Here is a 12,586-nt window from a genome sequence, read left to right as displayed (position 1 = left end):
ATGTGAACCAAATATTTATATGGAGCAAACTTATTATTAATAATAATGTCTTATTGTAATGATGACTGTAAGTTATAAAAAGACTTCCGCCATCCCCCTCCAGGAGTTACATACGTGTATTTAAAGACTATAGACAGTTTAAAAAAAAAAAAGAGAGGATAAAACAGTCAATTTTCAACAAACAAAGGATCCTCTTACACAATAGAACTGATAGCCCAATCAAAGTACAAAGCAGAATATATAGAGAAAATTGTTCACGATTATGGCCATTATTACATTTTTTCATTCCAATGGCTATAGAAATAGCAATATATACATATATAAAAGGGTGTTCGTATCTCTCCTTTCACGCAGTGGCGAATCCAATTGGAAATTTCAACAACATTCCAAACCTATTTTCTTCTTTGATTCTTTTATTTTCTCCTCTCCAAATACGTTCTTCATAATACACATATATATATATATACAGGGCGACGCTTTGTCATTTCCTCTTTTCCATTTTCTTAAAGAAAAAGTCAAAATATTGGGAAATTGTATCAATAAGGTGCTTACATATATTCATAAAGAGTTATAATTAATCAAAGTTTGAGGCTCCAGCCTAAAGCGGAACATTATGCTCCATGGATGCCTTGAAGACGTCAATATTGGGATGACATACTTGACAACCCCTCTTCTTAAATACACCCCAAATAATATAGTCGAGGGGATTGAGATCTGGATATGAGAGCCATCAAAACTCTTTGGTCCATAACTGATCAAAGTTGACAAAATACATTTTTGACTTTTATGGGAGGTGTGGAAGGGTACACTCTTCTGTTTCGGATAACTTTCTTTGATCCAGATTAAGATGACTTCATAAAGGATCCTTATGAAGAGACGGAGTTTCCTTATGGCCACCCCTTCCGTATTGTTGATCATCGTATCCGAATCATACCCCTAGATAGATCCTGATCTCTTTGTTAACCCAGCATCTCTGTTTTATCTTCTTCCATCTCATTGAGTTCATTAGAGATGTTTTAATTATTGTAGCGAAACTCGCAAACCTCTATATATTGGCACAAAAAGAGCTTGGTGTAAATCAATGATTCTTGACTGATGGCATTCATACTTTCTATGCAAAAATCTTCTTCAGACTGCAATTACTAAAAGAGTTTGATCTATCAATTTCACATTTTTCTAACCCCTGCAAAAGACATATTTTTAAATTACATACGTTGGATGATTATAAAGGGTTTTAAAAATAGCAAGAACCTAGAGGGAAAATTCAAGGGATCGCCCTGTATAACATAAGTTATGAGGAGTAGGGTTTCCTTTTGTCTTTTTGAGATTATTTATATGATCAATCAGCACCTGCTTAACTCCTCATTCCCTTCTTCGCCCATTGTAAGAAAGAAATATTAAGCAATTCCTTAGTCTTTTCTTCTGCTCCTCCTTGACACCATGGATGCTGCTTTTTCATTCAATGCCCCAATAAAAGAAATACTTCTCAACAAATATGTGTAGCAACAATTACACATATATGTACAAATAATAAAGGAGCAGATTCGATTCCTCTCTTTATTTAATGGAGCACAGAATAAAAGGCAAAAAGCAAAATCATAATTCACTTGACACAATATCATACATATTTTTCACTACATTAAAAGAAATTCCAGAGGTTATTATTATATTGTTAATATTATTATTATACATACTTCTATTCAAAAGTCACTATCAGCTGCCCACAATGTTTTTATTATACTACGACTACTACTGAAGAAAGAAACCTTTGCTGCTCCAGGGAGCCGTCCCTCCCCTCCTCGACTCACTCCTTCCTCACTGCCTATTCTTCTTTTCTTTTTTATCTCCCTTTTATATATTTGAATTATGGACTTGCATGAGTGATGGTGAATAATAAGTAGAAGAGGATGAGAGAGCTGTTTAGCTAAAAATGGATTAAATGGATGGTAGGTTACGTGACTATACAATTTGATTGCCTTATTATAGATAAAAATGAACTAATAACATATTTTTCTCTAATGAGTCTACTTTGCCTTAATCGATCAAAAAGAGAAGAGAAAAAAAAGTGCAACCCCAGCCATTTATAGGGACTTTTCGTGCATATTACTCTGATTTAATTTAAATATCACAGTTTATCATTGGTATTGAATTGTATCCAATGCAGTTGTCAAATCTTTTTTTTTATTCTTAACGCCATTTGATTGAATTTTATCAGGATGTAATTGATTTTTTTTCATTTTATCAGGATGTAATTGATTTTTTTTCATTTTACGTAGTAAAATATCAATTTTGAGCAACTGAAAAAAAAGTATCCTTCACTTATTATGGAATTTATAACATCAGTGAAAACAAATAAGTTTATCATATTGTAAAAGAACAGTTGAAGTTAACTGTCGACACACCAGTGCAATCTATACTTATCTATTTAACAGAAGTACTCAAACTTAATTTCTTTAGGCCCATTTTGGGGGGCATAACACATGGACTGAAAAGTTCCTGGCTTAACAAAGAAAATACGTTTTTTTCGTTCAATTCTTTTTTTTTTATAGAAAGGAGTCCCCAAAACACTTTTCAAGCCATTACTTAGCTTCAACGGTATTTTTTCCCCATCAAGAAGCACTGTAAAACTAAAAAACTAAATTGTTTTTGATCCATTGTTTTATCAATAACAAGATTAGCGTCGTCAAAAACTAAAGAACAAATTTTCATGAAATGTTAACAGCTGAAGTTTGGTACACACTCAAAATGAGATGTATTTATAAAAAAAACGTCATCCATGTGTGAAACCCGGTGCTTTTTATCCCCTGTGTAATAAGAACTTTAATGTAGATTTCAAAAATAAGTCCTTACATTGGATATGCGATCATCCAATCCAGAGAAAATACAATTTAAACGTTAAAAATCACCATGTTATGAGTGTTTTGTTTGAAAAGAAATGCCGCCTTGGTTTTTTACACTAAAATAACTTAAGGGTTTGTATACAAAATAGTTTTTGGTTCTAGAAGGTCTAGTTGAGCTCCAATATTGATTTGAATTATTTTTTTTTGAAAGAGAAATATAAAGTACTGAAATTTTTACTAAAGGATCAAAATATATTCAAATCCTGAGGCAAAGTAAAGCTATGAAATCATACTCCACAAAATCCACGAAAAACAATACAAGTAATAAGTCAATAAGGCATAATTTTACTTTTGATAGGTGCTCCACCAAAAATCGACTTATTAATAGGCAAATAATGTAATTATATGTAGGATAACTTTTACATGGAGTAATTATCAATTTTTTTCACTTTTGTTGACGTGGTGTACACGAAGATCTTGTTCAAACTGCCAACGCGAATATCAACATTTTTACAATAAAAATAATAATCTGTCAACATGCAAAATCAGTTGTTAGCTCGCCAATCCTTTCCAACTATGGAACAATTATTCGATAGTTGTTGGGGTATTGTTCAGGACTTAAAAGAAGCAAAAACGTCGACAGCTGACAGTGAGGTAACTCCGTGCTACATCACTAATTTATTTATCTATATATGTAAAAAATAAACATCTTTTTTGGCCTTAAAAAAAAAGAAGGAATCTTTTTTTTTCTTTGGAGGATAATTGCCATAATTTGTATATAATTTTAAGTTACTTAAATAAGCGTGTTTTTAAACGAATTATCATTATTATTTTGCAATTCTCCAAAATTGATGGTGCATAGCAAATATATACTATAGGTATATAGACACACACCTTTTGAAAAACTCATTTGACAAACAAATATTATATTTTAATTATTTCATTACATTATAAATACGTATATTATATAGTCTAGGACTGGGATTCTCAGCCTTTCAATGATTCTTTCCAACAGAAAACAATGATTGAATACATTTTATACTAATACACAGAACATATTTTGATTTAAAAAATTCAAAGAGTTCATCAATTTTTAGTAAATATAAGACAAATTACGTATTACTCTAATTTTATTTAAGGTGAAATATCCTAGAGGCAAAATGGCTTGAAGTCAATATGTCCTTAGGAAAAAAAATCTCAATTACATTACAAGATATGAATTTTACCTTCTTTAAGGATAGACTAAAGGTCTACTGGACCGCGGTTTTCCGTCCTAAATAATGAAAATAAAAATTCAGATTACCGAATTAGAAAAAATAGTTCCTGCATTATTGGTCATATTTTACACACCTCTACCGTTACATATAAATAAATACGTCTAATAGTTTAATGTACATACATTGTGGAATCCATAAAACTCTATGAAAAATGAGATTTTTTTTCTCCATCAATTGACATTGCAGATGAGGAAGGAAACGAAGGAATAACCACAAATACACCATACAAATAAAATAAAATAAAAAATCACATTCAATTGCCTTGATAATAGAACCATCGAAATATCTTCCAATTGACCGACGTTGGAATTTTTTTTTCTTCTTTTTCTTCTTTTCTTCGTCTACTTCTGCTTTTGTAAGCAACAATTGCGCATTTGACACAAAGAAAGAATCTGCTTACATACTTAGGTTCATTTATAAGTGACTTGAAAGTACGAGGCGTAGTATGTTGGGTTTATTTTATTTTTATAAGAAAAGGAAAAAATTTTAATGATTTCGTTTAGATTTGTTCCTGAGGTCTTTTGACCTCTTTTAATTTTTCTTTTTAAGAAGTCAATATTTAATCCCATTTGAGTGATTACGACGCTACAGAAGTGAAAATGCCCGCATTTTTTATTAAATACACTAGATGAAGTGAAAAGTTCTCACCGTTTTTTCCCTTTATTTTGACTAACAAATTAAAATAGCTAGGATTATCCAATTTAGATGGTTCCAAATGGTTTTCTGGCTAATCTTTAGTTCTTGAGCAATTGAATAAGATCGCAAATGCCGGTCCAACTCGTCGATTTACATTATTTTAACAACATTTTCGACGTCCATATTACCAGAACTGAATCGTTGGAACCAATTCTTTGCTGTTGATGTGATACTCTACTGGGTCGATAAACAGTGCAGTTTTTTTTGCCGCCTGCTTCGCCTTTTGACCATGGTTGTATAAATACGAAAGAGTGTATCGAATGTTCTCTTCTTATCTCCATTTTGGAAGGGTGTAACACACAACTGACTTCAACAAACACAAAACTCTGTAAATGTACTTTTTTAAGCTTACATTTAACCATGAAGCAAACTTTATCTTGTTTTGATGCAATGTAGTAATCGTGAGATATAGCTAACTAAAGATAGCTAGCGAAAAAAGCTAAGAACTTTTTACTTAACCTTATATTTTCTTCAGCAAAATTTGAAAATGCAATAATTTTTATTCGTCTTCATTAAGGGTGACTCGATTTTAAAAAAATCAGGAGAAACCCCCCAAATGCGTATACAAATGCAAAGTAAAAGACGGAGCGTAACCTTTTGGATTTGTTGGAGAGTTATAATTCTAATTCCTTGTTGTACTCAGAGTGGAATGGAGGATCGAAATTGGTGTAATTCTTGCCAATCTAATTGTCACAGCTGATTATAGCGGCTCTCTCCAAAACACTCTTCAAATTGTCTCTGGGTTACGAGTTTTATTTTTATTTTTTTTTAACATGGCCATTGTACACAGCATTTTCATCACTAAACATACAAATAAACATTGAAAACTAGAAAAAAAAATCGCACTTATCTAATGTCATATTATCCATAACTCTAAAATAATATTTATTTAATACGTCATCATCATTCCTCTAATACTAAGAGAGTCAAGTCACTCGAATCCCACTTCTCCTCATCAGACATTCCACACGATATTTTACCTTCTAATTGCCTTCCATTCTTTCTTAATGATTCAGGCTGGATTGTTAAGGAGGAGGAAGAAACACAGAATCTTATAAGCTATATTATTAATAATGATAATTAATAATACCATTATTTAACCTACGATTAAATAAATAAATATGATTGTTGATTAAATTACCTTTACCTTCCTTGGGGGGAGGGGCGTGTATCTTCACCATTTATAAGATGTAAACGTTTTTTTTAATTACCTTGTACAATGTACATCTATTTATTTTTTTATTATTTTATTGAATACATCTTTAATAATGGTAGAATAGGAATGACGGAGCGGGCTTACAAGAGACCCAACCTTAGGAAGACACACATAACGTCTATATTGTACCATTTATTAGTGATGGATATAAGTAGCGAGTTCGAGTTTTTGATCAATGTGTGAAGTATCAGGATTTTCGGTTTTTTTTTTTTACTTGTCCTAAATGCTCTCAATTAGCATCAAATTGCATGACCATGCAATTTTTTTTTTCTTCATTACATTGACAGAATTTAAGTTGTGTTTTACTATAAGACAAGCAGTCAATAATTATTTATCAAATAATGTCACATTATTTGCAAGTTTGAAACTAATTTCAAAAAATCTAATAAGCTATAAAATCACAGCAAATTATCCGTTATTTAATTTAGATTACATTATTATGAAGCTATTAATATATAAATGGCATCCCTAGAAATTATATTTCTTCTACCCAATATACAATCAAACCTATGTTAAGGAGCCAGACAGGAGAAGTTGAAAGCAAACATTTAGTGCAGATGCCCTCTTAAGTCAGGTTTCCTATTTTGAAGCCATTATAAATTTGTTTTTTTTAAATAGTAGTTTCTTTAAATTACGTATAAATAGAAAAAAATAGGAAATTATTGGCGTAAGTTGTATCTTCATATATCACAGGTTGTCAACCTTGTTGGAAGTACTGAATAGGATCCGTTTCATATGCTCATTTACGAACGCATATTAATTAATCACCATTCGTGTCCTTACCAATCATATGAGTTGGATACGTGTACTGACCTCTATGAAATCCCTGAGACTAACGCAACGAACTGAACCACGGATCTTTATAAGCGCAACAAAGTATGAATACGGATAAGTCCAATAAGTTGAATGGGCCAAAACTCTTTAATTTTTCCTAATGTTAAGGTTTTCTGTGTGAGGTTCGTTTGATCATTATTGTCTGTTATGGGCACAACTGAACAGATTTGGGCCATATTTGGTCTAAGGTTCGTAGTTTGGAGACCCTTGATCTACTACATCATAATATGAAAGCTAAAAATGAGGGTCATTTTTTTGGGTCAAATGAATAAAGCAGAAAGACTATGGATCAATTAGTTTTTCGATTTATTTTTTTAAGAGAAATTGTGGACAATAGTAGTCACGTCGAGTTTGATTAATACTTCACTCCAACACTAATATTTTATGAATGTATGTACTCCTTTTCCAGAAATGAATGAGTTAAAGTAATGAATAAAAGAACTGTCATCTTTTAAGACTAAGACGGAGAAGATATCTAAATTTAATTGAAAATCCTCAAGAGACCCTTTCTGCAACTTTGTGTGGTCCACCTTTATTTGTCCTTATAAAAAATGAAAAGATTTTGTTACCCTGCTAATATGTAAATGTAATTAGTGATTCCATTCATGGTATGATGAATCACTCAAACTATGAGACGTGCTCTATTGTCAATATATTATCACGCAACCTTTCTTTCTATAACATAATGTACAATTTGAAATTTAATATAATTTAACAAATTATTTTTCCAATAAATTTAGTTTTCTATGAATAGCTATTAGTTTTCTTAATATATATTTTTTAAATACTGCATTAATAATTCTTTAATATACAAAAAACAAACATTTTTTTATCTTTGCATAAATAAAATAAAAAGATTAATGTTACTTATATTCGAATAAAGAAAAAAGTGACGTATATTTGACAATACGGGGTTGATACGTAGAGTTATTCAATTCCGTTAGAGAAAAATAGAAATATGGATGGAAATATTGTGGTATTTACTTATGCCATTGGAGATAGGCAGGGGCGTCTTCGGAGACTGGGCTGTAGGGCCTGTACCCCCCCTCCCAAATGAAGGACCTTTTGCTTTTTTATAGAAAATTTAATATTTGAACCTTTTTTCTTTAAAAAATTTAGCGTTTGAAATTTAATTTTTGGGTTTAAGAAGAGAAACTTTATCACTCAACCGTTTTATGAGATCAGCTGCAAGCAAACGTTAGAGGAAGAAAATAAGAGTAAATTCAACTTATTATATACCAAATACATGTCATTTTTTTGGGGGAGGGTGGATTTTTATCTAGAAAATTTCAAATATTAAAACTTTTCTCTATAATTTGATCAAATGACTTTTCATCTTTGGAACAAAGAACCTTACAAAAATATTCCCCTGAGTTTTTTCGCCATATTTTTTTCTTTCACATCAGTAATTTCAAAAGTTCCACAACAAATCGTCAGAGTTACTTTGCGTCTTTTTAAGAGTACACGATCTAGTTATTATTGTATACTAAGACGTTCTCTCTAATGAATAATGAAGACAGCCTTGGAAAAGAAAAATCCTGTTCATATTTTTAAGTATAAGAAAGTAAAATTATTTTAGAGGCATATAATTTTGGGCCAAATCTTTGGGACTAGATTTTTTGTTTATAAAAAATTGTTTGGATTGTTTTTTTTTTTATTAATAAAAAAGATTTTTGTTAACTTTTTTATTTTTAATGGCCGAATATTGCACAAATAGATTCGTCTGTTTAATCTGCTGTGTTTTCAAAAATAAAATATTAATGATAACAGTTTTGAAAAACCTTTTTCAGATTGGCAACTAAAAAACAAACCCCCTTTCTAAGACATATTTTATAAACCTCTAGGCGTCAGAGAAGGGATATATTTTAGAGACAACTAGGTTTGGACAAAGATTTGAGAGTAGTGTGTATTTTATGAACGATTTTTTAAAATAAATAAAATACATTTTTATAATGGTTTTGTTAAAGACTGAATGTTCCTAGCTGAGAGAAATCGCCCATGTGTATAAAGTTTGAGAATATCTACTAGTAAAAACATAACTGAAAAAGAAAAAAAAATAGATGGGTACTGCGAGGATTCAAGTTAGACTACATAGGTAGCCCATTGAATACCAATAGTTAATAGAGGTAACAAGGCAATTAAGCAATTAACTGTAGACACTTAAATCTGCAATTATGTTGATTTTTAAGTCGTGCTCTAATCATTAAGTTCAATTAGCCAATACCTAATATTTGAAGTGTATTAATGGCTAGGTCTTTGTGAGTGGGTGATGTTAGTTAGTATTTTTAAAATAATTATTTTCCACCAATGAAGAAAGACTCATCATCCATAACCGGTTACACTTTACCATCATCGTCCCTTGAGGCACAAATCATTTTTTATAATTAAATTTCTGGAAATTTCTTAATTAAATCAATGCTGAAGGGTGTGGACAGCCTCTAATACTACCTACCACGAAGAACCCGAGGGAAGAATAATAAAAATTTAATAATAACAAAAATAAAATAAAGAAAATGATGATCTTTTGTCGTTTTTAATAATAATGGTAAAATATCTGTATTTAATAAGATAACTTGTGGTTACATTTATATATATGTATTAATATATAATAATACTGATAAATAAATAATATTATGATGGGGTATTATTAAAAATGGGTAGATCTGAATGAATAATGGATATTATTATTATTTGGCAAAGAGTTAACACAAAATGAAATTTGTTAAAAAAAAAACAGAGTAATATTCAAATAAAATATTAATAAGATTATTATGTCATGATAATTCATTATCTATTTGAGCCCGAGGAGGATGCAAGTGAATTTGGCGTGGAAGCCGCAATCATCCCTGGTAGAAGAGATGGCGGGATGATTCCGTAATGCGCTGCTAGAGCTGCTGTGGGATTCGCAGCGAATCTGACTTTATCCAATTCAGCCTCTTGAAGTCGCTTTGTTTTAGCGCGACGATTTTGAAACCATATTTTGACTTGTGTTTCCGTGATTTTGAGCTTTGCAGAGAACTCGGCTCGCTCTGAAATGGAGAGATATTGTTTCTCCTTGTATTTGTTTTCCAGCTCCATGAGCTGCTGGGATGTGAAAGGGGTACGGGGCTTGCGGTCTGCACGGTGCTTTCTGAGTGTTGGGAGTTGGAGTTTGTGGGGAAAGGGTCCATGGCCAAGGTGAGGCGACACTGTAAGGAGGGGAAGCAGTTATGAGTAAAGGTGACTTGAAAAATACTCAATCAATTGAGTTAAAGAGATCCGCAAAAGGGATAAACTTACAATTTGGCAGAAATGGATTCATTGGATGTTGTTGCTGGTGGTGGTGGTGGTGGGCTGATCCGCTGCTCCCACGGTGAGGGAGTAGAAATGGTGATCCGAGATGAAATTGTGGTATATGTGAAGGTGGTGGAGAGGATGTGGGAGGCGAGACTGGGCGGTCACCATCTGGCGAAGGTGATCTCGAAAAGGATGAAGAAGTGCTGGTCACGGGTGAAGGTGGCGGAGAATGAGGTATGACCATGCATGTGGTTTTGGAATTCAGGCCAAGGATACTATCCATATCAAACCCGGATTTGGAAGGCTTCGTAATGCCTGGCTCGCTTTTAATTATAGACATGTTGAAGTTTGTTCAGAGAACTGAGTCCACACACTCCCTAATGAGAGACAATAACTGATCAGGATCCAAGTAGAGAGAACTGAATAGGGCAACGACTGAAAGAAATCTAATTCTCTATTAAGCTCTGGTGTTATTCAATCGACACCACAAGCGTATGGGCAAGAAAGGGAATTAGAGAGAGAGAGAGAGAAAGAGTGGTAAGGCACGCCTGCCGTCGCTTCCTTCCCTTTCCCTCCCTCCCTCCCACATCGCTCTCTCTCATTCCTCCCAACTTTTTTTTCTCTTTGATTCTCCGTCAATTCCGCAGCGGAAAAAAAGCGATTTTAATTCTCGGATTTTTCTAATGTAGAAGAAGAAGCGGCGGCCATAGCGGCTGCAAACTGAGGGAAAAAGTTCCCATAGGGCCGAGTCAGAAAAGTAGCAGCTGCTACAGCAGCTGCCCCAGGACCACTGGACCTCAACCGCAATCTCTCCATCTCTGACTCTTGTATTCTCTTCGACTTTGCTCGACGATTCTGAAACCAGATTTTGACTTGTGTCTCCGTGAGTTTGAGGGAACAAGAAAACTCGGCTCGTTCCGAGATGGAGAGATATTGCTTCTGACTAAATTTTTTCTCAAGCGCTGCAAGTTGCGAGTTGGTGAAAGGAGTCCTTGGCTTCCGATCAGGCTTGTGCTTTCGTAGTTTGCATTGGAAGGGCATTGGAGGTCGAAGATGTGGACTGTTTGAGGAGGATTTGGGGCCATGATGGTAAGGAAGGCTTTCTAAAGGTAGTTGCATCAATCTTACAGAAGATATCGAGTATTATATATAGATTACCTTGTCTAAGAAAATGGCCGTGTGCCGATCGTGGAAAGGAGGATAGACCAGGGAAGGGAGGCCATCCAGGAGTAGAAGGGGAAGTTGGAAAGGGATGTGGAAAGAGATGTGGATGTCTGGACTCTTCCTCTGCAATCTGCGATCCTCGTGTTTTGAGTGCTAAGAGAGAGTCCACGCTAAACGTGAGTCTGGAAGAGTTGGACGATCCTTCGTCAGGATGCTGCTCATGAGGTTTTTCTTCGGAAGAGGTGACGTCGATGGAAGAGTCATCGGATGAGGAAGGATCCTCCGGTCCCATGACTACTATATGGGTTGTTATTGTTTATTTGTGATGCTGTTAAAGAGAGAGGGACTTGATTGGCCAATGGAAAGACCCGCCACTACACACAATCTATGCACTATATACAGTCAAAAAAGCAAAAAGAAAAAAAAGAAAAAAAAAAAAAACACCGCCCAAAACTCATCATGAAGCGCACACCACACATTCTTGATTCAAGCCTCTCTCCTTTCTCTTGGGTCTGTTTTTTCTTCTTCCTTTGAATGACTATTGAATGAGCACATAAGAGTCAAATAGTAGTCCAATTATCATTTTTGTTATTGTAATTCTCTTTATTATTAAACCATTGGTAGTATACCATGTGTAGTGTATGTGTGTCTCCCCCCTCTCTCTTAACGGGCGTCATCCGTTTCACCCATATATAGCACAACTTGTACAACCAGCAGACTGTACAAGTTAGGACCACCAACCCCAATAAAAATGAAATGAAGCGTTTTAAAATTAAAGTGTACAATACATTGAAATTCCATTTGATTAGCGGCTCTCAACCTTTTGGTCTTTATCTGGACGACCCTCAAAAGCATTAATATAACATTTTCACTAATTAAAATCCTAAACAGTTATGTCTACAATTCATTTCCTAATTAAATAAATATTTAATGTGTTGCTAAGAAGATAAATTAATCTAATGAGTCCCTCATTAGATTCTACAGAACTCACAAGAGTTGAGAACCATTCCATTCATTGAGTGCCATTGATACAGTTTCCCTCGTAAAAATAACTAATTAATTAGTATACTTCGGTACATTTAAATGTCCAAAGTTTCATAATTTAAAAGTAATTATTAAACATGTTGGTTAGTCCATAATACTATAAAACAATTTGATTCAGTTCTGTCCTATAAATAAGTAGGTCCTTGATCCGTCTCATTTAAGATTAAGTCTAGAACGATTTAGTAGATGATTGATTGTTAATGACGTCAAATGAGTTTGCCGGATTTGTGAACGTCAAG

General features: G+C 33.4%; 2 protein-coding genes and 1 long non-coding RNA gene across 3 annotated transcripts; all 3 read right to left on the bottom strand.

Moving 5' to 3' along the window:
* Window positions 1-260: 260 nt before the first annotated feature.
* On the bottom strand, window positions 261-1,142 carry LOC139907183 (uncharacterized). Its single transcript, XR_011783624.1, has 2 exons — window positions 553-1,142; window positions 261-502 (listed from the first exon to the last, which is right to left on the bottom strand). It is a non-coding gene; the product is annotated as an uncharacterized lncRNA (long non-coding RNA).
* Window positions 1,143-9,393: 8,251 nt separating this feature from the next.
* Window positions 9,394-11,242, bottom strand: LOC121129682 (uncharacterized). The gene is made up of 2 exons (XM_040725406.2): window positions 10,143-11,242; window positions 9,394-10,051 (listed from the first exon to the last, which is right to left on the bottom strand). Exons 1-2 carry the CDS (start codon window positions 10,477-10,479, stop codon window positions 9,651-9,653), a joined length of 738 nt encoding a protein of 245 aa, XP_040581340.1. The 5' UTR covers window positions 10,480-11,242; the 3' UTR covers window positions 9,394-9,650.
* LOC121129683 (homeobox protein GHOX-7-like) lies at window positions 10,803-12,126 on the bottom strand. The gene is made up of 2 exons (XM_040725407.2): window positions 11,298-12,126; window positions 10,803-11,242 (listed from the first exon to the last, which is right to left on the bottom strand). Exons 1-2 carry the CDS (start codon window positions 11,593-11,595, stop codon window positions 10,803-10,805), a joined length of 738 nt encoding a protein of 245 aa, XP_040581341.1. The 5' UTR covers window positions 11,596-12,126.
* Between the last annotated feature and the right edge of the window lie 460 nt (window positions 12,127-12,586).

Source organism: Lepeophtheirus salmonis, chromosome 14 (assembly GCF_016086655.4).
Source record: "Lepeophtheirus salmonis chromosome 14, UVic_Lsal_1.4, whole genome shotgun sequence".
Classification (NCBI taxonomy): Eukaryota; Metazoa; Arthropoda; class Copepoda; order Siphonostomatoida; family Caligidae; genus Lepeophtheirus; species Lepeophtheirus salmonis.
This window is presented reverse-complemented; position numbering and strand designations above follow the sequence as displayed.